We start from the raw sequence: 23,920 nt of genomic DNA on the forward strand, positions 1-23,920 counted from the left end.
TTAACCAGGGAGCATGGTGGGTGGTTTCAGTCTTCAGTAAGAACTACTGGCTTTGAACCTTGAGCCCAATGATAAGAAAGCTCAGATGGAGGAGCCTTCACTTTGGAAGAAGTCCTTGATTTAGTGCTACTGAGAGTCTTATAATCTAACTAAAGGCATAGTATCCAAATTCAACTACGGAAAGATCTCTCACACAGGATACTCAAAATAATCTTTATCCTATTGAGCAATATGGCAAGAAGCATATCTGTAATTATAATTGAGCTAGTAATTTCAATGTTTACTCATCCTTATTCCCAGACTTCTTACAGGCTTCACATTATTTTCTCTCCTAGGTGGGAGTTAATTGCTGACAAGCCCACTTAGACTGCAACAATGTCAGTAATAGGAGAATCAATCAATTTATATTCCAGTGTGTGGGTAGACACAGGTGTTACACACACTGATACTTATCAGTGACCAAACAGGTGATCAAAGCACTACCTCTAGTCAGCATGGTAAAGGAGAAAGCTATTCGATTTGGAGCTGCATATCCTGGGTTCAAATACCAGATTCTGCCACTTGTTTAGCTAGGCATTAGGCAAATTGCCACTGAAAATATTTGCTTCTTTTTGTGAATAACACCAGCTCTAATTACTGGATAGATACGTTGATCAAAGATGAAACTAATTTGTAAATTGAAGTACAAAATACTTATATTTTTTCAATAAAACAAATTTTGTTGCACTTAGTGGTAGATGTTTCAGGATCTTTATAAATACTAATTCATTTCATTCTCCTAACAAGACTTTGAGGTAGATATTATTCCCATTTTAAAGAAAGTACTGAGGCACAGAGAAAAAGTTACTTCTGGCTCTAGACCTGTCTAACTCACTGCACTATGCTACCTCGAAGAACTACTGCTGGTTCTGTTATAGTTGAACACAACTAACTGAAGGGTAGTGCCTATAAAGAGAAACTATTTACACATGAAGTCCACTATTCTTAGTCTTTAAGAATAAAGACTATTCTTAGTCCGTTGTTAGTCTTTATGGACTAAGAAGTCCATATTTTTAGTGGAATATGAAGTCGACTATTCATACTCTTTTAGAACGTGAACTATTGATGTTTTGTTACCAACAACTGAAGTTAGAGGGATAAACAGGCAATATATTGTTAGCTTCACACATAATGTATCTTCGTCAGTAATGAAATACTGCTGGTTCTGGCTCCTGCTATGCCACTGACTAGCTGTGTGACTTTAGGCAAGCCAATCATTTCATTAGTACAAATTGAGCCACAGTACATAATGTAGGTGGTTAACCTGGAGAATTGCAAATGCATAGAATATTAAATAGGATTAGAAAACATAGCTAATGGAAGCAATATCATTAGGTCATATGTAATAAGTTCTAATTGTACAGACATAGTAGTCCTTAGATTCATATAAGGGAGAACTCATGAGCAGTGGTTAGGAAAAGGCTGGTCAAATACGTGGAATGTGAGCTGGACTTTGAAGGGTAGATATTAGAAATGGGACTGGGAGGTGGGGGAAGAAAAAGCAATAAAGCTTATAGAGAAAAGAAAGCAATTAAAAGTGATTCTAAGATTTCAAGCATTGGTGCCAGAAATAAATAAGTTTGGGGTGTAAGTTCAGTTTTGCACACACTCTGTGAAGTTTGATGCAGACAGGAAATACCTGGGAACAACTGGAAAACAAAGTTTAGTGTTCAGTGAGGTCAGGACTGGGCAGCCATCCTCATGTAGGTGTCAGTTGAAGTAGTGGGAGTGGATGGATTCTCCAAGGCAGAGTGCAGATATAAAAACAGCAAGCAAATAGCATTCCTTCTAGAAACTAACTTTTTAATTTGATTGAAAGGATTGCCTGGGAAGGAGCACATGTGAAATTCATGGAATGATAGAAACGTTCTATAATGTTAAAGTGTGAGTTATGGGAATATGCATATGTCAAAACTCATCAAATGTGCACTTAAGGTTTGTATACTTCACTTTATGTACTTTACCTCGATTTTTAAAGATGTAATCAGATAAAGAGAGCAAGGTGAGAAGGACCTGATCCTATAACTGCACTGCATGCTAAATCAAATCAGGAAGACTTTATTAAAGGCCCCATGTGCCTCTCATTGTGCTAGGCACACCAACTTTCAAAGAGATAGAGAACATTTTCTTTAAAAGAGAGAAGCCTACTGCAGAGCTAGGGAAAAGAGAAGAGAAAGTTAATTAACCATTAACTGTATAATCAAGCCCCAAGACAGACAGACAGACAGACACACACACACACACACACACACACACACAAACACACACACGTACTTTATTATAGAGTTTTATAAAGATTAAATGAGATGATGAAGAAAGTGATTTGAAAAGTTTTTCTAAAAACTGTAAAACTGAAGTATTCATTTCTTCACCTATAAATTTAAGGTAGTAATACCTTTCATGGTTGTGTACTTAATGAGGTAATGTATATAACGTGCTTGGAACTTGTAAGTTTCAAATAGATATTTGCATCTTTTTCCCCTGGCTCAATCTTAAGTAATAAAGTAAGAGAATTTAAGGAAGGCAAAGAGAAAACCTATAATTCATGATATTATCTATAATAAAGAAAAATTAGAATTCCCATATGCTAGTAATATGTGAAGTTTGATTTTTTCATTATATTTTTTATTTTCAAGATTTCTAGAACCAGCATACATTATTTAAAAACAAAATTTAACTACCTTGAAATTTATACATCAAAAACATTATAAGAGAACTCTTAAAGGAAGAAAAAACAAGTCCATAATTGTCACTAAGATTAAACCTAAGACTGCTAAAAGGAACAGCATTAAAATGTTATTTGATTTGGTCTAAATCCATTTATTTGTCCACTCTAAAGTGTGCCAAGCATTGTCTTTGGTGGTATGGATATAAAGGTCAGCAGTGTACTGACTTTATTCTCAAGGAATTCAGTCTGATAGAAAAATCATAATAACCGCAGGGTGGTTATTATGATAAAACATGGTAGTTCCAGTGCCAGCAATGTGAACAGGACATTTGGGGACCTCATTTGCTTAAAGATGGCTTCCTGGAGGAGGTGAAACCCTGAAGTGAATTTTAATTTATTCCACTAGTCTCTCTGGAAATTATTTAGACTTTTATCTTCTGCATTTAGTTGCAGTACAACAATGGCAATCAGAAGGTAGAACAGCTGTATGGCTGCACATTCCCATCCTCCAAAGCCGATTTATTGCCCCTGCTGCTTCCTTGGGCTTCCGTTTTCACCATGCAGAATTGGATTCATCAACGTTGACTCTGTGGCTGGGAGAAGGGCCCAGCAGGTTACCAGGATACGCTTCACATCAAGTAGGAGTTGCAGGTCAGTTTCAAACTCATGATAACCAGAATTAACTTTTTAGAGGTTCACCCAATTCCTTGCCTGTTACAGCTAAGCAAATAGTTTATTCATGTGGAATGAGTTATTTGATTAAATGATTACAGTTGTTCCACCTTATCTGCACAAGATGTGTTCCAAGACCCCAGTGGATACCTATAACCACAGATAGTACCAAACCCTATATATACCATGTTTTTTCTTATCACACATATTTATGATAAAGTTTAACTGATAAGTTAGGGACAGTAAGAGATTAACAGTAACTAATAATAAATTAGAATAATTATAACAGTATACTGTAATAAAAGTTATGTGAATGTGTTCTCTCTCAAAATATTGTTTTGTATTCACCCTTTTTGGGATGATATGAGATAACAAAATGCCTGCGTGATGAGGTGAAGAGAGGCGAATGACAGGCATTATGACCTAAATGGAAAATTCCAGAAAAGATTTTTAAGTTTTAAATTGCATGCTGTTCTGAGTAGTGTGATGAAATCTCTCACCATCCTATTCTGCCCCACCCAGCCTGTGACTCATCCCTATGTCCAGTGTATCTACGATCTATAGGCTACCCATTCATTAGTTACTTAGTAGCCTTCCCTATTATCATATCAGCTGTCCCAGTATCACAGTACTCGAATTCAGGTAACCCTTATTTTCCTTAAAAATGGCCCCAAAGCACAAGAGTAGTGATGTAACATTTTCGGACCATGGTTGACCTTGTATAACTGAAACTATAGGAAGCAAAACTGGCCAAGGGGGACTATAGTATTTATTACATAGTGCTTTTAAATAGGACTATTACATAGCGCTTTTAAATATGTAGTTTGCCTCAATCAGTAGACAGCAGCACAGAGAACCTGTTTAGTGTTTAGTTTTACAAAGGATACGTTTGAATATATTTTACACAAATAATTAAACTTCACTAAAATAGTAGCACTGAATTGGGATCAAGGAATATATTTATTGTAGATAAAACATGTTAGCACTAATTATATAAATTTGTAAAGTAAAAGATAACTTTTATGTTGAATTTCAGGTAAAGTAAACCAATTTTTTAATATTTGAATATTCTTTAAAAATTTACATTATTGTGCCAAACAGTTGTTTAAAATAGTGTAATTTAAATATAGAGTAGAATTTTGAAGTTGCTGATTAGTTTCAGAGACATAGGAAAGTTGAGAGAAGACCTCCCTCAGAGTAAGATAGGGATTCTGAAATTGCAGCTTGCATCAAAATCACCTGGAATCTTAAAACAGATTTTTGGACCCTATCCCCAGAGTTTCCAATTCGATAGGTCTGGGGTGGGGCCCGAAAATTCACGTGATTTTCCTGGCTGTTCTGTTTTTGCTGCTGCTGCTGCTGCTGGTGGTGGTCTCAGTACTACCCTTTAAGGACTAGGGTTAAGGAAATTCCTAGATTTCCAGAGAAACTGTAATAGTAAGGAATCTTTATTACCTTAAATGAAAGCAATCAAACATATTAGTTATTTAATTAATGATTTTATTTGCCTTTATATAACTTACAAGAGTTTTTAAGGTAGTTTGCACACCTACAGTGTTTTCAAGGAGTTGTTCAAGAATGTCTAATGGTGTCTTTTCTGTCCATGTCTTACTTCCCTGTAGCAAGCAGACACTCAGAAACTTTCCGTTCAGCTCTCTTTCAAAAGATTCTACTCAGTAATTTAGTGACAGCCTCACATTTCAATGGAAAGTCATACAAATAATTATCATTTATTGGCACAGACTCTTAAGAGTTCCCAGTTATGGCCGGGCGGCTCACGCCTATAATCCCAGTGCTTTTGGAGGCCAAGGCAGGTGGATCACAAGGTCAAGAGATCGAGACCATCCTGATCAACATGGTGAAACCCCGTCTCTACTAAAAATACAAAAAATTAGCTGGGCTGGTGGCACACGCCTATAGTCCCAGCTACTTGGGAGGCTGAGGTAGGAGAATTGCTTGAACCCAGGAGACGGAGGTTGCGGTGAGCTGAGATCGCGCCATTGCACTCCAGCCTGGGTAACAAGAGCGAAACTCCATCTCAAAAAAAAAAAAAAAAAAAAAGAGCTCCCAGTTACTACTACAGAATTGGTGGTATATGCAGAAACTATATCCTATTAAGGACCTGTTCATAACTAAGTACTATATTGTGCATTATAGTTTAGAGTATCAGAGCAGTTCAAGGAATAGGAGATGCAGAACTTGACCAGTCTTGAAGACTCGCTAGGATTTGAAGCCAGTATTGGGGGTCTGGATGAGGTAATGTAAGAAATTGTCCTGGAAAGGTGCAGAGTTGTTTTTTGTTTTGCTTTTTTTTTTTTTTTATTCTTTTCGAGTCAGGGTCTCACTTTGTCACCCAGGAATGCAGTGGCATGGTCTGGGCTTATTCCAACTTCCATCTCTCTAGCTCAAGTGATCCTCCTGCCTCCACCTCCCAAGTAGCTGGGACTACAGGCGTGTGGCGCCACGCCAGGCTAATTTTTATATTTTTTTGTAGAGATAGGGTTTCGCCATGTTGCCCAGGCTGGGGTACAGAGTTTTTAGGTGGAGAGAAAAATAGTTGACATTTGTTATAAACTACCCAAGGTAGATGTGGCTGGAATAGCATGAGCCATGGCTTTCTTTTGCTTTCAAACTTAGCAAGCTTATGTCTGACTCAGAGCCTAGACACCTACTGGCTCCTCTCCAGAACTTTCTTTATCTAGTTCTTGATAGCCAAAGTTTCTGCTCAAGTGTCTCCTTCTCAGAAAAGGTCCTGACCCTCCTGTCTAGAACTGACCTCTCCCTGCACACTAGTGCCATCATTCCTTGTCCCTTTATCCAGCTCTATTTTTCTTCATAGCATTTATCACAACCTAAAATTCTATTATATCATGTATATATAATTAATTATACTGTGTCACTTAATCTCCCCCACGATAGTAGAAACTCCATAAAGGCAGATATTTTATCTGTCTTGGTCACCACTGTATCCTCAGGCTAAAGACAGCAACTGGCATAAAGTAGATACTCAATATTTTTTTAATGAATGGGATGGAAATGTGAGCCTTCTGAGAAATCAGCTGTAGTGTTGTGGAGGGGCAGCGGTGCACAGTGAGAAGAGTGTGCTTGCTCACTCATTTCACTCATATCACTCACAGGATTATTGTGACTTATACCTGAGCTAATGTACATTGAAGCACAGTGCCTGAAATCATAATAATAATTTTTATATTGTGACCAGCAGGGGTCGCTGAAATTGTGCTTTAGTGGTGCTGGTTTTGTCTCTGTGATACTGTGCTCATGTTTACAGTGAATTCATTAGGGAGAAGTTCAATTTGAGTAATCATAAATTATTAAAATTTAAGAATAAGTTTCCTTGGCATTTCTTTGGCATTCTACCTCTTGTAAAGTCCCATTAAATTATCGTTTACATTTTCTAATAGAAGCCAACATGAATGTTAATTATACCTCGGTTGTGATTTTCCTTCCTGCTTTAAAATACTCAAGTGCAGTGTTTTCAATTCAATTGCATTTCAATTACTTTTCCCCATGTTACACATATTTGTTCCTTCTCTACATTCTATCTCTATATAGCATTTATTACCTTCTAATATTCTATGTAATGTATTTTTTGTTTATTTGTTTTGGCACCTCCCCATGCACATACCAGAATATAAACCCCATAAGGATAGGGAGTTTCATTTGTTTTGTTCATCACTATATCTGTAGCACCTAGAAAAGTGCCTGACACATAGTAGGAACTCAATTAATATACCTGGATCTGTATACATAATATGTAGGAACTCAGTTAATATGGAAAGCATGAACAAATATGTAGAAAGTATCTTTTACCACATTATTTAAACACAAATACATTTAAATCATAGCATCTAAAGAATCATAATAAAAATCACTGTGTCATTTGTATTTTTGACCCAAAATTGCCTAAAGGGAATTATTTTTAAAAAGAAAGAGACAATGTGCAATGTGTATGATGAATACACAAAAGAAATGGACTAGAACTTAAAACATGTATAAAACAAAGAAGTCTTCCAAAGCAGTATTAGTAGATTGTAAAATTGTATGTATATAATAAATTTAATTGGCTTCAGAAAGGTCTTGAAATGAATATTGAGATATTTGAGATTTGGATCATCAGGGGTACAGCCTATGTTTTATGCATAGTGATTCAAGGAATAAAAATGAGAAGTCAATTCATTTATTCCATAAATATTATAAGCACATATATTCTCTGAATGTTTGTTCCCCCTAAAATTCATATGTTGAAAACTAATCCCCAGTGTGATGGTATTAAGAGGTGGGGCCTTTGGGAGGTGACTAGATCATGAAGGCAGAGCTCCCATAGATGGGATAGTGTCCTTATGAAAGAAGCCCACAGGAGCTTGTTTGCCCCTTTCACTATGTGAAGACAGAGTTAGAAGGCATCGTCTGTAAAGAATGAGCTCTTATCAGACACTGAATCTGTCAGCACCTTGATCTTGGACTTCCTAGCTTCCTGAACTGTGAGGAATAAGTTTGTTGTTTATAAACTACCCAGTCTATAGTTATTTTGTTATAGCAGCCCAAATGGACTAAGACAAAATTGTCAGAACACTAAAGTAAATGTTACAAAAGGATAGAAAGGTTAATTTATTTAGCACATGTACCACCAGGAATAATCTAGTGAAGAAGGTGATACAAATGATTATCTTATAAGTTACCATGTGCTAGAACCATCATTGGTACTCTAAGTTGTTAAAAGAACCTGGACGCCTGAGAAATTACTTCCTTGCTGGAGAGATTTTATAAGTCTTCATGGATGAGGTTGTACAGGTTGAGCTTCTCCAAGCTACAAATCAAAGATCCAAAATGCTCCAAAATCTGAAAGTGTTTGAGCACTGGCATGATGCCACTAGTGGAAAATTCCACACCTGGCATGTGAAAAGTCACAGTCAAAATGCGGTCAAAACTTTGTTTCATGCACAATATTATTTAAAAATGCATAAAATTGCCTTCAGACTATGTATATAAGGTATGTATGAAACATAAATGAATTTTGTGTTTAAACTTGGGTCCTATCCCCAAGATACCTCATTAGGTATATGAAAATATTCCAAAATCCAGAAAAATCTAACACTTCTCGTCTCAGGCATTTTAGATAAGAAATACTCAACCTGTATTTGAACCAGGTCTTCAAGTATGGGTAGAATTTTGATCACCACAGATAAAGAGTGTAGGAGGAGAGTAGGGTGAATGAAATTAATATTTCTCAATTGTCTTTTCTTTTTCCCCGAATAGGAGCTGTATTTGATGAAGGTACTAGAAAAATACTGGTTGTACAAGATCGAAATAAAGTAAGTTGCTTCTGTTTTATAAATTGGTTTCTAAATATTTGTTTCTAGAGAAGAGTAAGATGTAGAAATATTAATATGCCTAAGGAATTATAGAAAGATATTTTTAAAATCATTTTTAAGCAGTTATGGATCACTTATTTATTTAAACCAAAGTACTTTTACAGTTCTTGAAAATTTCCGGGTAACACTCAGTACTATTATCTATTACTTTATGGCTAAAGGAAAATTATAAATGACTATTTAATTGGAAAGACGTCTGTTTTAATATATTATCAAGATACTCCTTCATTCCTTCAACATTCAATGAGTTTCTACTTAGTGCCACGTGCTGAGAATATAAAAACCAGTAAGACAGTATACCTTATGCCCTGCACCTTACTATTTATTTGGAAAGGCAATCATGTAATAGATGATAGCAATTATTTTGCCTAAAGAAGTCCTCAAAGACTTCTCAAAGGAGGTGACATTTAAACTAGTTCTTGAAGAATGAATAGGAACTTTCCAGGTGCAGAAGAAAAAAGATTTAAAAAAAAACCGATAAAATTAGAATTGCTTGTATAAAGGCACAGAGCTCAGAAAGGAACTGATGTAGTTTAGAAACAATGGTAAAAAGTTCATTGTGGTCCAGAGTGCGGAGAGCGGTAAGATAGTTGACCTGAGAGTTAGATTGGAAGCAGAATGTGAAGAGGATTGGGTATCAAAATAAGGAGTTTAGGTGACTAGAAGCAACAAACATTTCTCAGAGAAGTACCATGATTAGGGATCAGATGTTTTCATGCTCGGCAGTCAGAAGTAAAAGTGAAAGAGAATAATGATGTTGATACTTTCTGAGACTTCAGCAAATATTAGCAGGAAGAGTCAAACATTTTCCCCCACCACATATGTTCTTAAAGTTTAAATTAATGTTTGTAATGATAGCTGAAAATGTGATCTAAAACTATTCTCATGGCTATAAGTAACTTTCAAGTTTTAGTTAAGGCAGGATCTCTGATTCAAACTAAGCTTTTTATCCTCAACAGAAATTTGTAGAATACCTAAAGTAGTATTGTAACTAGCTCTCAATAAGTTTAGTATTTGAATTGGAACATACATATATGTAATGGGAATGACTGGAGAGTAGGAGGCATGATTGAATGGTAAAAGTAGGGCCTAGTTATAAGGTACCTGAGAGCCAGGCAGATGAGTTTAGACTTGACAAGTAACTACTGAAAGATTTTGATTGTGATAACAGAACGATAAAGATGATATGTGAACAAGATTAATCTAATAATAATATGCAAATTAGCCTGACAACAGTATGCCCAATGAGAGGGAGCTGATATAAAGAAAATGGACTTGGGAGCCAGACTGACCAGAGTTCCAATCCCCATGCCACTTCTGCTTTGGCAGGCTGGCTTAAATCCATTGTGGATATTATAACTCTTTCCAATATAACAGACAGAAGATATACCCAAACATTATTAACAAATGCTATAGGTACCAGTAATACAAATTGATTAATTTCTTTTGTTATATTTTTAAAAAACTATATCTTAGTATGTAGCAGTTACTTCTAAAGAGATACCATAAAAAGATTTTACTGTCTTTTTTTTAATCTCTCTTTTCATTTGAATAAGAAGCAGGTCATCAAAATTTATTTAATCTTTCCTGGGCTCACATGAATGATGTTATTGAGACAAAACTAGATCAGCAGACCCAGGTCCCTAGGATTTGGCGATGCCATTAACTGTCTTTCTGCCTTCAAGCGAATCTCTGAGCCTCTGCGGACCAAAGTTTCCCCATTTATAAAATTTAGGAGTTAAACCCAGTGGTCAAACAAAATATTGTAATACTGTAATTCTGTAATTCTATGTATCTTCCATGTACATAGCATAAATACTTTTACAATATATAGATATAATGTGGTCTAAGCCACTTTGGTATTTTGGAAAGAAAAGGGTAAACCATGAAGATTTTTTAAATAGCACACTGGGTTTCAGAAATGATTTTGTCAAATAAAATTTCATTCTGGACTTTAACAGAGGCTGAAAGACAGTCAGATAATATGATTGTTCCACTCTAAGCAGTCCTTCAGGGTTGATTTATCTACCAAATAAGAATCTATCTATGCTATCAGTCATGTAATAAAACACAGAAATTCATAGAAAACAAACTTAGGTCTAATAATGTTAAAAACTGGGTTGCGATCTGGAAAAAAGGAGCTTTCCTGGCAGATACAGCTGAACTGTCTTACTCCAAACCTAGATAGCTTTATGTTTTTTGAGTGGGTTTTTGTTTCCTTATAAAACCTGCCAAGACAAGTGACTTATCAGGTTCAGCTTACAGAAATCAACTCCCAAAGCAAGTTGTACTCGAAATCTGTAATTGAAAAGGAAAGAAGTGAGTTAAGCTATTATTTTTAAGACAAGGAGTAGTGAAAACTTTGTTTAATAAATTTCCCTGAATTCCAGATAAACCACTAAAACTTTCATGGTCCTCCGTTAATCATGGTTGCATTTAATGTGTCTCTAGTTTTATTATTCTTAGTTTCAAATAAATGAAAGTGTTTTCGGAAATGTTTTTTAGGTTTTTCAAAATAGTCAGAAAACATAGGGAGATGCAGACCTAACGACAAAACAAATAAGTGTCATCCCATTGTGGGGGAAAACTCAATCCACAGTGGCACTGTTTTAGTCATTCTTTGGAATAACTGAGTTCATCCTGTAATGCTTATTTATAAAGATTCAAGTGGAGAGTTTTCCCTTTTTCCACTCTGAGTTTCTTTTGTATGGCCTTTACAGTCAATTTAAGGTCAAAGCTTTAGGCTTGATGACTTTTGAGTAATTAACCCTAGATAGCTTCATGAATGCTTTATTTGGTGGCTCTTAGAACCTACAGCCATATCTATAGAGAATTAAAACCTTAATAAAGTGGTAGTACCAGCCTGTAGTGCACAGAAAGCTCTGCTATGGCTGTTAGCCTTCTAAAAAGTCATAACCACATTAATTAATACTTATTCCTCTGTTATAGCACACATTCCTGATCCTAGTTTATGAGAGTTTCAGGGTAAAAAAAAATTTTTTAATTCTATCATCTTTTGCTCTGTCAGTAGAAATAAAACCAGATAATCAAATAATTTGTGATAACCTAAAGTACTTGCACGAAATAATTTCCATGAAACATTTCTCATTTAATAATCATACTTATTATCCCCATTGAGAACTGAGATTCAGAGATCTTACAATAACTTAATCAATATTACACAACTAGTAATAGGCAGAATCAGAAGCCTGTAGAGCAATCTTTTCACTAAACCTAAACTAAAAAAACAACATAGCCAGGAATGGTGAAATGAATTGGAGAAATATTCCCAAATGTGATATATGCTGCTTCCAAAATGTAAAAAAGTATTACTCCAAGTGCTGTCATGGGGATAGTTGCAAGGTGCAGCAAATCACCCATACCTTAGAGATCTATAGACTACTATGTTACCAGAAAGGGGTCTTGAACCAGACCCCAAGAGAGGGTTCTTGGATCTCACACAAGAAAGAATTTGGGCAAATCCATAAAGTGAAAGCAAGTTTATTAAGAAAGTAAAGGAATAGGCCTGGTGCAGTGGCTCATGCCTGTAATCCCAGCACTTTAGGAAGCCAAGGTGGGCAGATCACTTGAGGTCAGGAGTTTGAGACCACCCTGGCCAACATGGTAAAACTCCATCTCTACTTTAAAAAAAAAATACAAAAATTAGCAGGGCATGCTGGTGCATACCTGTAATCCCAGTTACTTGGGAGGCTGAAACAGGAGAACAACTTGAACGCAGGAGGCAGAGGTTGTCATGAGCCAAGATCACGTCACTATCCTCCAGCCAGGGCAAGAGAGTGAGACTTGTCTCAAAAAAAAAAAAAAAAAAGTAAAGGAATAAACAGTGGCTACTCCAATATGCAGAGCAGTGGCCTGGGCTTCTCCACTAAGGATACTTAAGAGTTATTTCTTGATTATATGCTAAACAAGGATTGGATTATTCATGAGTTTTCCAAGAAAGAGGCGGGCAATTCTGGAACTGAGGGTTCCTCCCCTTTTTAGACCAAATAGGGTAACTTCCTAACATGACTATGGCATTTGTAAACTGTCATGGTGGGAGTATCTTCTAGCATGCTAATGCACTATAATTAGCATATAACAGTGAGGAGGACCAGAGGTCACGTTCATCCTCATCTTGGTTTTGGTGGGTTTTAGCTGTCTTCTTTACTACATTATGACCTTTATCTTGTGCCAACCTCCTATTTCATCGTGTGACTTAGAATGCTTAACCTCCTGGGAATGCAGCCTACTAGGTCTCAGCCTTATTTTAGCCAGCCCCTTTACAAGATGGAGTCACTCTGATTTTAACGCCTCTGACGACTCCACTTCTAAATACTTAATAGGGGCATCTTCTATCCTCTAGCACCCAGATGCCTTACTAGGACATCTAGAATACTTGACACTTCCTATTTTCCAGGTCCAGTCAGCATGCTGGCATCAATAGAGCTGGGTAGTGATAAGCCCTGGCATACAGTAACATAACAGCTACTAAGATTCTTCTACACAGAAAGGAATGAGGTACAGATGGAAACGGAAGTATTGAGTTGTTCCATAGCCATGGCACTTTAGCAGTACAGGGGGTAATAATAATTATGTAGCTTTGTTGATGGCTAGCTTTTGTTAACTAGTTTAGATGCCTAGGCAAAATAAAAATGGCAAGTTCAGGTCACCCTGTCAATTCAAGGCACAATATGAAAACCTCAAGACCTCCATGGCAGCATTTAAAGAGATCTTCGTATTCTTCAGCCACAAAGGCAATACTCAAAATCAGGCCTAAATCTAACTGTAAGAATATCAGCGCTGCAAAGGAGTCTGAATAGAGTTTGACAAGTGTCAGATGTCAAAGCCAATCCCCTGACAGGAAAAGAGTGGGGATCCTGCAACCCCGAGTGAATGGACATGAGAGTTTTCAATCTCAAATTCTCTCGAACCCTCTGAGCCAGCAGAAGCAGCACCCTCTGGGTACATAAAACAGCCTCCCCTCTCCTGGGGGCTCTGCAAAAGATAGAGTATTTAATATTAGGACAATGAGCTTAGAAATAGTCTGGAAAATTCAAGATGGCAACCAGAACTGATGACCTCTTACTTAGGAGTGTTTGCTTACTTATGGAAGATAATTGATTGGCATAATTGTTCCCTCAGAAAAATAAAGTCAACATAATCCCCATGAAGTAGAAATATCAACTTTCTGAGAAATGTTAACTATAAGATGAAAATAACTGTATAAGTACCAGTAACCTTGTGGTTGTAACAGAGCACAAGATACTTACATGAATCAGCATTCCACATTATATTTTATTATTATAGCATATGACATCTGCAAGCAGAGGAGGAATCCTTCCGCATCTTTATTGAATAGCATGCAGTCTTATCCTCCAAATATTTGTTAAAGTATTTAGAGAAACTGTGGAAGCCAGGAAACCATTTGTCATAGGTGTCTTAGGCACTGAGTGACTTATCAGAGAACAGATGAATTAAGATGACCTCTCAAAGTCCTAGTTCTGTATGTGACTCATGGGTGGAAATATGTGAGTAGCACTCCTAAAATTTCCAATGTGGAAAAGACCACTTTTCTCTTATATTGGCAGAGGTAAAGTAAAACAGCACATAGAAGGGCAAAAAAAATAAATAAATAATGGGACTGTCTCTGTGTAACATTTATAAACACACACATACATATGAATGATCATCCTCATTCGCATTCAAATAACAAAAGATCCTAATGTAAACAGAACTTATTGAGTAAAATATGCTACGCTCTAAAAGCCTGGAAGATGCAACTTTAATGTTATAGTGTGACAAAACTACCACTGAGAAAATCGACTTAATGTAAGACATTAAGAAACTTGATTTTATTAATAATACCATTTAGCATATAGAAAATGTTTAACCTGTGCTTCACACTATCCTATGTACTATATATTAATTACCTACTTTAATCATCATAGCAACCTGTTACTAATTTCACAGCCTGGGAAAGTCAACCAAAGAGGTTAAGTCATAAAGTAGGTGGGAAAGAAAACTTTTACTCTACCAGCTTAGAACTGGGTGGAGGGGATGTTGTGACAAATTAATTGACAACAGATAGATTAACAGGAGAAAAGTTCAAGAGTACTCTGTAAGGAATGGCTTGGCTGGGGTAAGGGTTTATATACTGTATATTATATCAACTTATTAAAAGGGGAAATGAAGGGCATAGGGCTTCTAGTGAAAACATGCAGGATGGTAGCTTCTGATAAAGTTTTGTTATACAGTTTCTCCTGGCTGAAAGCTTCCCCAACCCCTTCAATTACCCACTCACATTCAGGGGATTAATGGCAGCTTTATTCTCAGAAAGTTTTGCCTTTAATCACATAAGGGAAGCTCAGAAATGCTTCTTTCTGCATCTGCTGTATCTTAAATATCTGCAGTTCAGAGTAATCATTATGCCATTCTGGTGGGTTGTGGGTCCCTTCATGTGAGACCATGCACAGTTAAAACTCAAACCTCGTGCTGCTCAGCTGGTGCTGGTTTATCTGGACCCATACCTCTTGAGATTGAGGCATCAGCTTGCTGGTGCCTCTGGGGAAGGCAATGGAAAATGAAGCTTCTCTTACAAATGTTAGGAAAACTGCAAACTGGATTTTGCTGATACTATGGAAAGGAACTGCTGCTGCTAGAGTGAAGCAGCCTTGAAGCAGTGATACAGGAACCACCAGCACACAAAAAGCCCACAGTAAGGAGCTGGTCCCTTCCACCTCCAGCCTTGTAGTCTACTGGTGGAGCGTAAAAGGGAGTCAGCTGGCAAAGCAGAAACTGGTTAGTGGAATCCCTGCTCCAGCATCACTAAGCAAGTACAGAAGGGTAGATTTGGAGCTGAGAGACAATAACAGCATCAACTTATCAAAAATGCAAATTCTCAGGCCCCACCCTAGATCTGTGGAATCTGAAGCTCTAGGAGATAAAGCCCAGCAATTCTGTGTTTACAAGCCCTCCAGGTGATTCTGATGTAAAGTTGGAGAGCCACTAAACTAGCACATTGAGCTTCGCAGCTCTGCTGATTTTCAAACCTGCCAATAACTGGTCCTTTAAGAAAGAGAAAGTGATGCTTTTCAGAATTTAGTCATGTTCCCCCTACACTTTTAGGCAGGCATTGATAGAAGCCAGAGAAGCTCAAATTATATAAGACAGTTTATTTATGGATTAAGTAGGGTTTTGATTTTTTTAAAGTTATAAATAGATCCATCTAAGAGAACAAAATATGAAAGTAAGAATTAACATATAGTTAAATGTTGTGGCTGGGTGTGGTGGCTCATGCCTGTAATCCCAGCACTTTGGGAGGCTGAGAAGGGTGGATCACCTGAGGTCAGGAGTTCAAGACCAGCTGGCCAACCTGGTAAAACGCCATCTCTACTAAAAATACAAAAAAATTAGCTGGGCATGATGGCAGGTGCCTGTTATTCCAGCTACTCAGGAGGTTGAGGCAGGAGAATTATTGAACCTGGGAGGTGGAGGTTGCAGTGAGCCCAGATCACGCCACTACACTCCAGCCTGGGTGACAGAGTGACACTCACACTCAAAAAAAAAAAAAAAAAAAAAAAAAAAAAAAAAAAATTAACATATATTCAATGTTGTAATAAAAATAAGACATGGAATAATTTAATTTCTTTAAATATTTGATAGTAGGTGATATTTCAGCATAACTGATAGTTCTTAACTATATGTGCTTTATTTAATGTTTAATAAATTATATAGATTATATATATTTATTTACTTATAAAAGTAACTAATTGGCATTCTTTTCAGATATCCAAGCCAGTTTCTCTCCTTTCTTTAAGTACCTCGCTCTCCCCAGGCATTAATGTCAAGTGTTTTAACCCTTAACATTAGCATATGCACAAATTTGTATGCACATATCTAAATTGACACTTACCTGTCTTTTCTTTTTCCCTACCCACATATTCCAGCCCTTCATCCCTACCCATATATCTCAAGTAATAAAAGACACAACAGTGGCTAGACCCCATAAACTGGGTGTTAAAGAGTTAAGGATAGAGATCCATTAATTCATTCACTGAATATTACTGAGTTCTTATACATACTCAGCTGTATGCACCGTTCTGAGCACTAGGTATACATCAATGAACAAAGTAAAGTCTCTACATATGGAGCTTACATTCAAATGCATAATATACAAATAATAAAATGAATAAATATAAGGTGGAGATGTGTTTTTAAGAAAAAAACATGGTGCACTAAGCACTAGGTATACATCAGTGAACAGATGTATAGCTTCTACATATGGAGTTAAGCAAAGCAAAGTTTCTACATATGGAGCTTACTTTCAAATATGTAAAATAAAAATAATAAAATGAATAAATATTATGTAAGGTGGAGATAAGTGTTATTAAGAAAAATACATGGGCTGGGCATGGTGGCTGGCCAGGTGCAATGGCTCATGCCTGTAATCCCAGCACCTTGGGAGGCCAAGGTGGGCAGATCACCTGAGGTCAGGAGTTCAAGCCCACCCTGGCCAACATGGTGAAACCCTGTCTCTACTAAAAATACAAAAAAAAAAATTAGCAGGGCACAATGGCATGCACCTATAGTCCCAGCTACTTGGGAGGCTGAGGCAGGAGAATCACTTGAACTCGGGAGTGGAGGTTGCAGTGAGCCAAGATCATACCACTGCACTCCAGTGTGGGCAACAGAGCAAAACTTTGACTTAAAAAAAAAAAGAAAAAAGAAAAAAATGTGGTGCCAAGATTAAAAGAATTACTGGGTTTGCCATGTACATTAACTTCTGTATGCTCAATATGTATTAACTTCTTTATGCTTGGCATACATATTAACCTCTATATGCCCAACACTTAACACTCAATAAATTTCTATTGAATTAATGAACAAACTTATGAGACACTCTATGGTAGCCTCTATCTCATTGGTAACAGTGACAATACTGTAGCTAGTGACATTTATCTAAATACAGTAGGTCTGAATTCTAAAAGGCGATAGGATTATTAAAGACTAGAACAGTGAAAAATAAAAAATAACCAAATTTCTGATCATGCTGGAGTAGACAGAACAAGAAGGTCACATATATAAGAGAACCAAAGGGAAAAGGCTAGCAGGTCTGTGCCCTTGCTCTAGGTTCTTGAGATATGGCTGAAAGAAATTAGTAGTCTTTTAAGGGTTGTGTTTATAGAAGCTTCTGGTTAGGATTTGAGTAACCATGCCTAGGGAAGGTCTTAAAAATGAATCCTCTGCTTAGGAAGACAGATGTCTATGGAACTGGGAAAATAGAAAAAGAATCAGAAAATGAATCATTACTTTTCACCTATTCTAGAAATTCTAAAATAAACTTGAGTTTATCTTCAGGGAAAGTTTTCAAAGAAATAGTGCTTTTAAACTTGAATATGCTTTAACAGGGAAAGTACCTTACATTCTGTTAATCTCTCTGAAAAATCCTGGGCTAGCAATTCCTAACACTGGGGAAGGAAGGATTGCAGAGTGATAAATGAGACCACCCTTACATCATCCGCACTGTCTTCTATTTTCCATTTACTGCTACACACACACACACACACACACACACACACACAAGAACATCAAATTTATAATTGGCAAATGTATAGGGAAATTTGTCATACCGTTCACCATTCCAAAATATGGTGGAGCTACTCTAAATATGGTTTAAAATCACATACTTTTATGTTAAAAGGATACTATACCTTTTGTAGTATGTGAAAATCAGATATGCTCACAGGAACTAGATGACCTCACCAACTCAAAGCAGGGAGGGGTCACATATATGAATGTTGAGTAGTACTCAAAAAAGCAGCTAAACACAAGAGCATTTGAGAATTTCTTTTAGAAGAGAGTGGAAAGTTCCTTTTTCGAGATTGGGTAGAAAGAGGATCATGGAATTTTAAACTGAGGTATCGTCTCCTTTTATAGAAAGGGAGAGCAAAGATAAAAAACATAATAAACTCATAGGCTAAATTTTCAAAACCCATCCTCAGTAATTTTTTCCCATAAAACAATATACTGGAAAAAGAGGGCCATAAAAAATAACAGCTGGGCATGGCGGCCCACACCTGTAATCCCAGCACTTTGGGAGGCTGAGGTGGGCAGATCACGCGGTCAAGAGATTAGACCATCCTGGCCAAGACAGTGAAACCCTGTCTCTACTAAAAGACAAAAATTAGCGGGGTGTGGAGGCACGTGCCTGTAGTCCCAGCTACTCAGGAGGCTGAGGCAGGAGCATTGCTTGAACCCAGGAGGCAAAGTCTTCACTGAGCCAAGATTGCGCCACTGCACTCCAGCCTGATGCCTGGCGACAGAGCGAGACTGTTTCCCAAAAACAAAAAAAAATCACTAGCTAGGAAATAAATTCCATGCCAATCAGAACATTCTAGATGGGGAGCTCACAAGCAACAGAGAGATAAAAAGACATTTGGCACTAAATTGTTGTCCAAATATATGAGCCCTGGAAGAGTGTAAGTCCAAGACACAGAATCTGATTGGATTTATATAGAATGTTCCAATTAGGTCCTAGGAAAAGATTAAAAATATCAAATCAACTTTTACAATTTCCTAAAAGATGGTTAGAACCAGGCTGCCTGGATTTTAACACTGAGTTTATCACATACTAGGTGTGTGATCCAAGGCAAGTACATGTTTTTATGCCCTCAGTTTCATCACCTCTTAAATGGGAACTATAGCCTCTCATGGGATTATTGTGAAGTTTAAATGTGCATAATTCTTATACAAATATTTAGCATGGCCTCTGGGGCCTCACCCTGTCACCCAGGCTGGAGTGCAGTGGCACGGTAACTCACTGCAGCCTTGAACTCCAAGGCTCAAGTGATCTTCCCGTCTCAGCCTCCCAAAGTGCTGGGATTATAGGAGTGAGCCACTGTGCCCAGCATTAGTTAGTATTTTAATGTTATTGTTATATTGCTAAACACAGCTAATGGGAATTTCTTTATATCAAGAAAAAAATGTGGGAAGACACGTTGATCTCACTATTGATCATTACCTAGGACATTAACTAGATTTTTCACAAACCACATAGCTTAGGCCTCTCTTCCTACTACTTAGACTATACTCAAGCTCAAGCTTTTTTAGGGGAGAAGTAAGCTTTTTAAAAACATAAGTGGTGCCAGAAAATGTCATGAAATACTTACCAGCATAAAAATATACCTAATATTTCCATATAAGAAGTTTAATCTATGAAATAGTCAAAATCAAATTTTTGTGAGCTGTTTTCAATCCTATGTCCAGCATTTTGCCCCTTCTAAGTTCATCTTCAGATTTAATTAACAATCAGTTTCTAATCATTTATAATCAAGTCTAGGTGAAGATTTTTAAAGTTGACTTTTACTGTTTTTGGGAAACATTTGTCTGCTCCATTATAACTTTTCTTTGGTTAGAAACAGAACTTACAGGCTGGGTATGGTAGCTCATGCCTGTAACCCCAGCACTTTGGGAAGCCCAGGTGGGGGGACTGCCTGACCCACAGGAGTTTAAGACCAACCTGGGCAACATGGCAAAACCTCATCTCTACAAAAAAAAAAAAAAAAAAAATTAGGTGTGGTGGTGGTGGTGGTACGCACCTGTAGTCCCAACTACATGGGAGGCTGAGGTGGGAGGATCACCTGAGCCCAGGCAGGTCAAAACTACAGTGAGCTGTGATAGTGCCACTGCACTCCAGCCTGGCCAGCAGAATGAGACCCTGTCTCAAAAAGTAAATTAAATGGAATTTATGGTGGTAAGTTCAACATCTTGTCAGACAAAGACTGCATGGTTTCTGGAGAAATAAAGTTTCTGGGACTACTTCTAAATGGAATCTAGATGACAGTGCATTGATATAGAGTTACATTTACAGATATATTTCTAGATTAATAAAGTAAAGCATAATATCCTTTATAAATTAATGTCAAGCCTAAGTCAGACACTGAAAGCCTGAATTCTGTACCCACATAATCAACAGTCTATGGAATCTCTGGGAACCATGCCACTGGTCTCGAACCTAGCATAGTTGAGAAGTGACACATTCTTTTAAGAAACATTCATCAAGGAAATGAGTGGGTCACAAAGCAAACCACTAAAAGGTCCATAACTTGTTTTATGAATGAAGAGTATAAGGTACTAACCAAAGGTACAGCTCCCTTATGAGTATAATTTCTCATTTTTAGTTTTTATCATGGTGATGGATAGATATAACAGAACTCTAACTGGAAAAAAGTAATCATGTCAGCCATAAGGACATTGTCCATGTCATCTCATAATTGTTTTTAATCCATTTTTCTATATTTATCCCTATTCCAAGATCAGATCTTTCCACCCGCCCCTCCCCAACAAAAAAAAAAGAAAAAAGAAATCATAGACAAGAAAATACAAAGAAGTGGCAGACAAGAAAACACAAGCTAATCAATTTTATTCATACTACCCATGAAAAGCAATTACATTTGTACATAAAATCATTAACACATACAATAGAAATCATAAGAGTAATACACCTGATTAGAAATAAAAAATAGGAAATATTTTAAAATAGCATACTTTAGTGATGAAATTTATACTGTTTTTCTACTTATTTATAGCAGCATCTGTAAGATTCTATTTATTTGTTCATAGTTAACTAGCAGCAAAATATTTTAAATTACAGAAATTCAGTAGATGTTTCCCTCTAATGTTTCATTGATACAGAATATATCACATTAACCAAACAAAACCCTTCTATTTCCTGAAGAGAAAAGGTGGGAAAAGAATAGTTCTGTTACCAGCTCCCCAAAAAAAGAAGAAACAAGGGAGAAAGGATGGAAGCTAGAAATATTTTGCAAGCAATTACTAAAAAATATATTCTCAACCACCTTGACCAATTATAGGTGGATTTTGTGAAATCTACATATGTGTGTGTTAGTGAAAGTTATGTTAACTTTATTTTCTGACTTTATACTGCAGTTGAAAAATATGTGGAAATTTCCAGGAGGCCTGTCAGAACCTGGAGAAGATATTGGTGTGTATCTTCCACATTTTTAATTGGCTTGAAAATGTTGAGGAAATTAATGTGTTTACTTTCTTGCTCTATAGCTAAGAATAAAAATTGAAATTTTCTAATTTGTTCAGACTAAGTCAGAACATTTCAGAGATTACCTCAGAGCTGATGAAATAAGCAGCATAATTTCTAACATTACAATTTACTCCATTAGTAGAAATAATATCATTAGGAACATACTGCCTGTTCTTCTATTTATGACTGCTTCTGGATTAATTTGTCTGAAAAGGAGAAGCTTTGGATAAACATCAGTAAAGTTTAGCATTAAAAGTTATTTTGGATACAACTAATATTGTTGTTGAAATTAAACTATGAGAAAACACAAATTCCTGACCATTCCATCACAGAGGATGAACACTAGTTTTTAAATGAACTTTGAAGTAAATATAATAAAAGTCAATTATAGAGAAGTGGTGATGTAATTCTTCTCTTTATGAAAATTGTATCTACTATTTATTTCTAATAGGAAGACAAAACATAGTAAAATGTCACATAAGAAAGTCTCAAATGAGAAATAACTCCCTAATACAACTTACTGAGCTCAACATTTAAGACAGGGAAATATAAAATAAGCTAAGAATTCTTTATGTCACTGATTTAAAGGAAATAGAAAAATAGAAACTGAATTTTCCTACCTATTCCTTAAACCATTGGATCAAATTCAATGTGTATCAGAACAAATCAATATATTTGTTTGATACCAATATTATTTCTCCATGACCTTTTCCTTAGTATGCACATCTGCTATTCTTATTTAGCTAACAATCATATTAAGGCAGTTTTCTAAATTGGCTTTAAAAATTTTATTTTAAAATGTCTGTGTACTTAAAATTTGATTTTTAAAACTTTTACACATATCAAAATACCCTATACACATTATATAGCCAACTCCTAACAATCCATCAGCAACCAGATTGCATTAAGATATACCTCTAGCAAATCTTGGTTTCAGGTACTTATTGACCTTTTGTTTAGTTTATGTTAACTCTTCTGTTGATATAAAAGATGATTTTGTAATGGTGTGAGTGCTGAAAGAGAAGGCCATTTGTTTTACAGCCTAATTCTCTCACACTATCCACCTGTGCCATGTGAGAGCAGAGCATGTGAACTAATTAAGCTTATGTTTTGCATCCTTTCCCAGTCCATATTGGGCAAAAAGCAGTCTGCAAGTTTGTAAGGCTTCCTCTCCTGCATCTTGCCTTTTCAAATGAATTGATTTTTTTCATGTGAACTTTTATGGGTCCTCTGAATTTCAGCTATACTTATTTGTAGATGTAAATGAAGAAACACTTATTTCCAAGCCAAATCAGTATAATTTTAGGTCTAAGTATACTCCAGAACTCTCCTTTAAGTCCTGATAATTAAAAATTAACACTTAAAAAACAGTGTTTGTGGTTGTCACAACCACCCACCTATTCAGAGATCAGAGATCATATATGCCTCAGTCATGTGAAACTAAGAAGAAAAAGCTGCAGTTAGTGTTAACCATACTTCTTAAGTTTAGTATATATTAAAGATTTGCCTTAAAATTAATAAAACTCTGAAAGCAGCTAGAAATGAAAACTGACAGTAGAGGTCTGAAAGACTATATGAGGGCATTTCTAACTCGACATAAAAGATATTCTTAATGATCAGGCTGAAGCATCTAAGAATTACTGAAATTATTTAAACTCTATATTTAGAAAACATGCATGTACTTTAGGAATACTGCCATCACAAACAGTTAAACATTTATATTGGCTCAAATAGTAAACGCTAGTTAACTGGGAAATACATTTGTTTGAAATCCTTCATTCTTCATAATACTAGGTAAATGAAGAATTGTTATCCATAGTGTTTTTAAAAAATCAAGAGGGTCATACAGAAAATAGAATGCAATCCTCAAGGCTTTTTATAAAATAATACCTTAGAGTATAAAGGTATCTACAAGATTAAAATTGACAAACTGCCTTCCTAAAAAATCATATTACCAATGGCAGGAAGAGAATCTCCTGCATTAGCCAGAGAACTATAAAGCAGCTGAGCCTTAGCAGAGATCATCAGTGCACTGGAGTCAGAGGGAAACACCAGGAAAACCTACATTCTGCAAATTATTTCCCATTATGT

At 36.3% G+C, this 23,920-nt stretch overlaps 1 protein-coding gene across 4 annotated transcripts in view; it reads left to right on the plus strand.

Annotated features, from left to right (window-relative positions):
- NUDT6 (nudix hydrolase 6) overlaps nucleotides 1-23,920 on the plus strand; it is a 28,513-nt gene that overhangs the window by 1,411 nt on the left and 3,182 nt on the right. For 3 of the 4 annotated variants that reach the window (XM_032292363.1, XM_032292364.1, XM_032292365.1), the window contains exons 2-4: nucleotides 3,155-3,358; nucleotides 8,657-8,712; nucleotides 21,721-21,775. In XM_032292363.1, the coding sequence (XP_032148254.1) occupies nucleotides 3,155-3,358; nucleotides 8,657-8,712; nucleotides 21,721-21,775 (315 nt within the window). Of the gene's footprint in view, nucleotides 1-3,154; nucleotides 3,359-8,656; nucleotides 8,713-11,312; nucleotides 11,415-21,720; nucleotides 21,776-23,920 lie in introns of those variants that run through there. The other variant, XM_032292366.1, reaches the window with a different exon arrangement.

The sequence above is a fragment of the Sapajus apella genome, unplaced genomic scaffold (genome assembly GCF_009761245.1).
Source record: "Sapajus apella isolate SASKATOON/1434 unplaced genomic scaffold, GSC_monkey_1.0 scaffold27, whole genome shotgun sequence".
Lineage (NCBI taxonomy): Eukaryota > Metazoa > Chordata > Mammalia > Primates > Cebidae > Sapajus > Sapajus apella.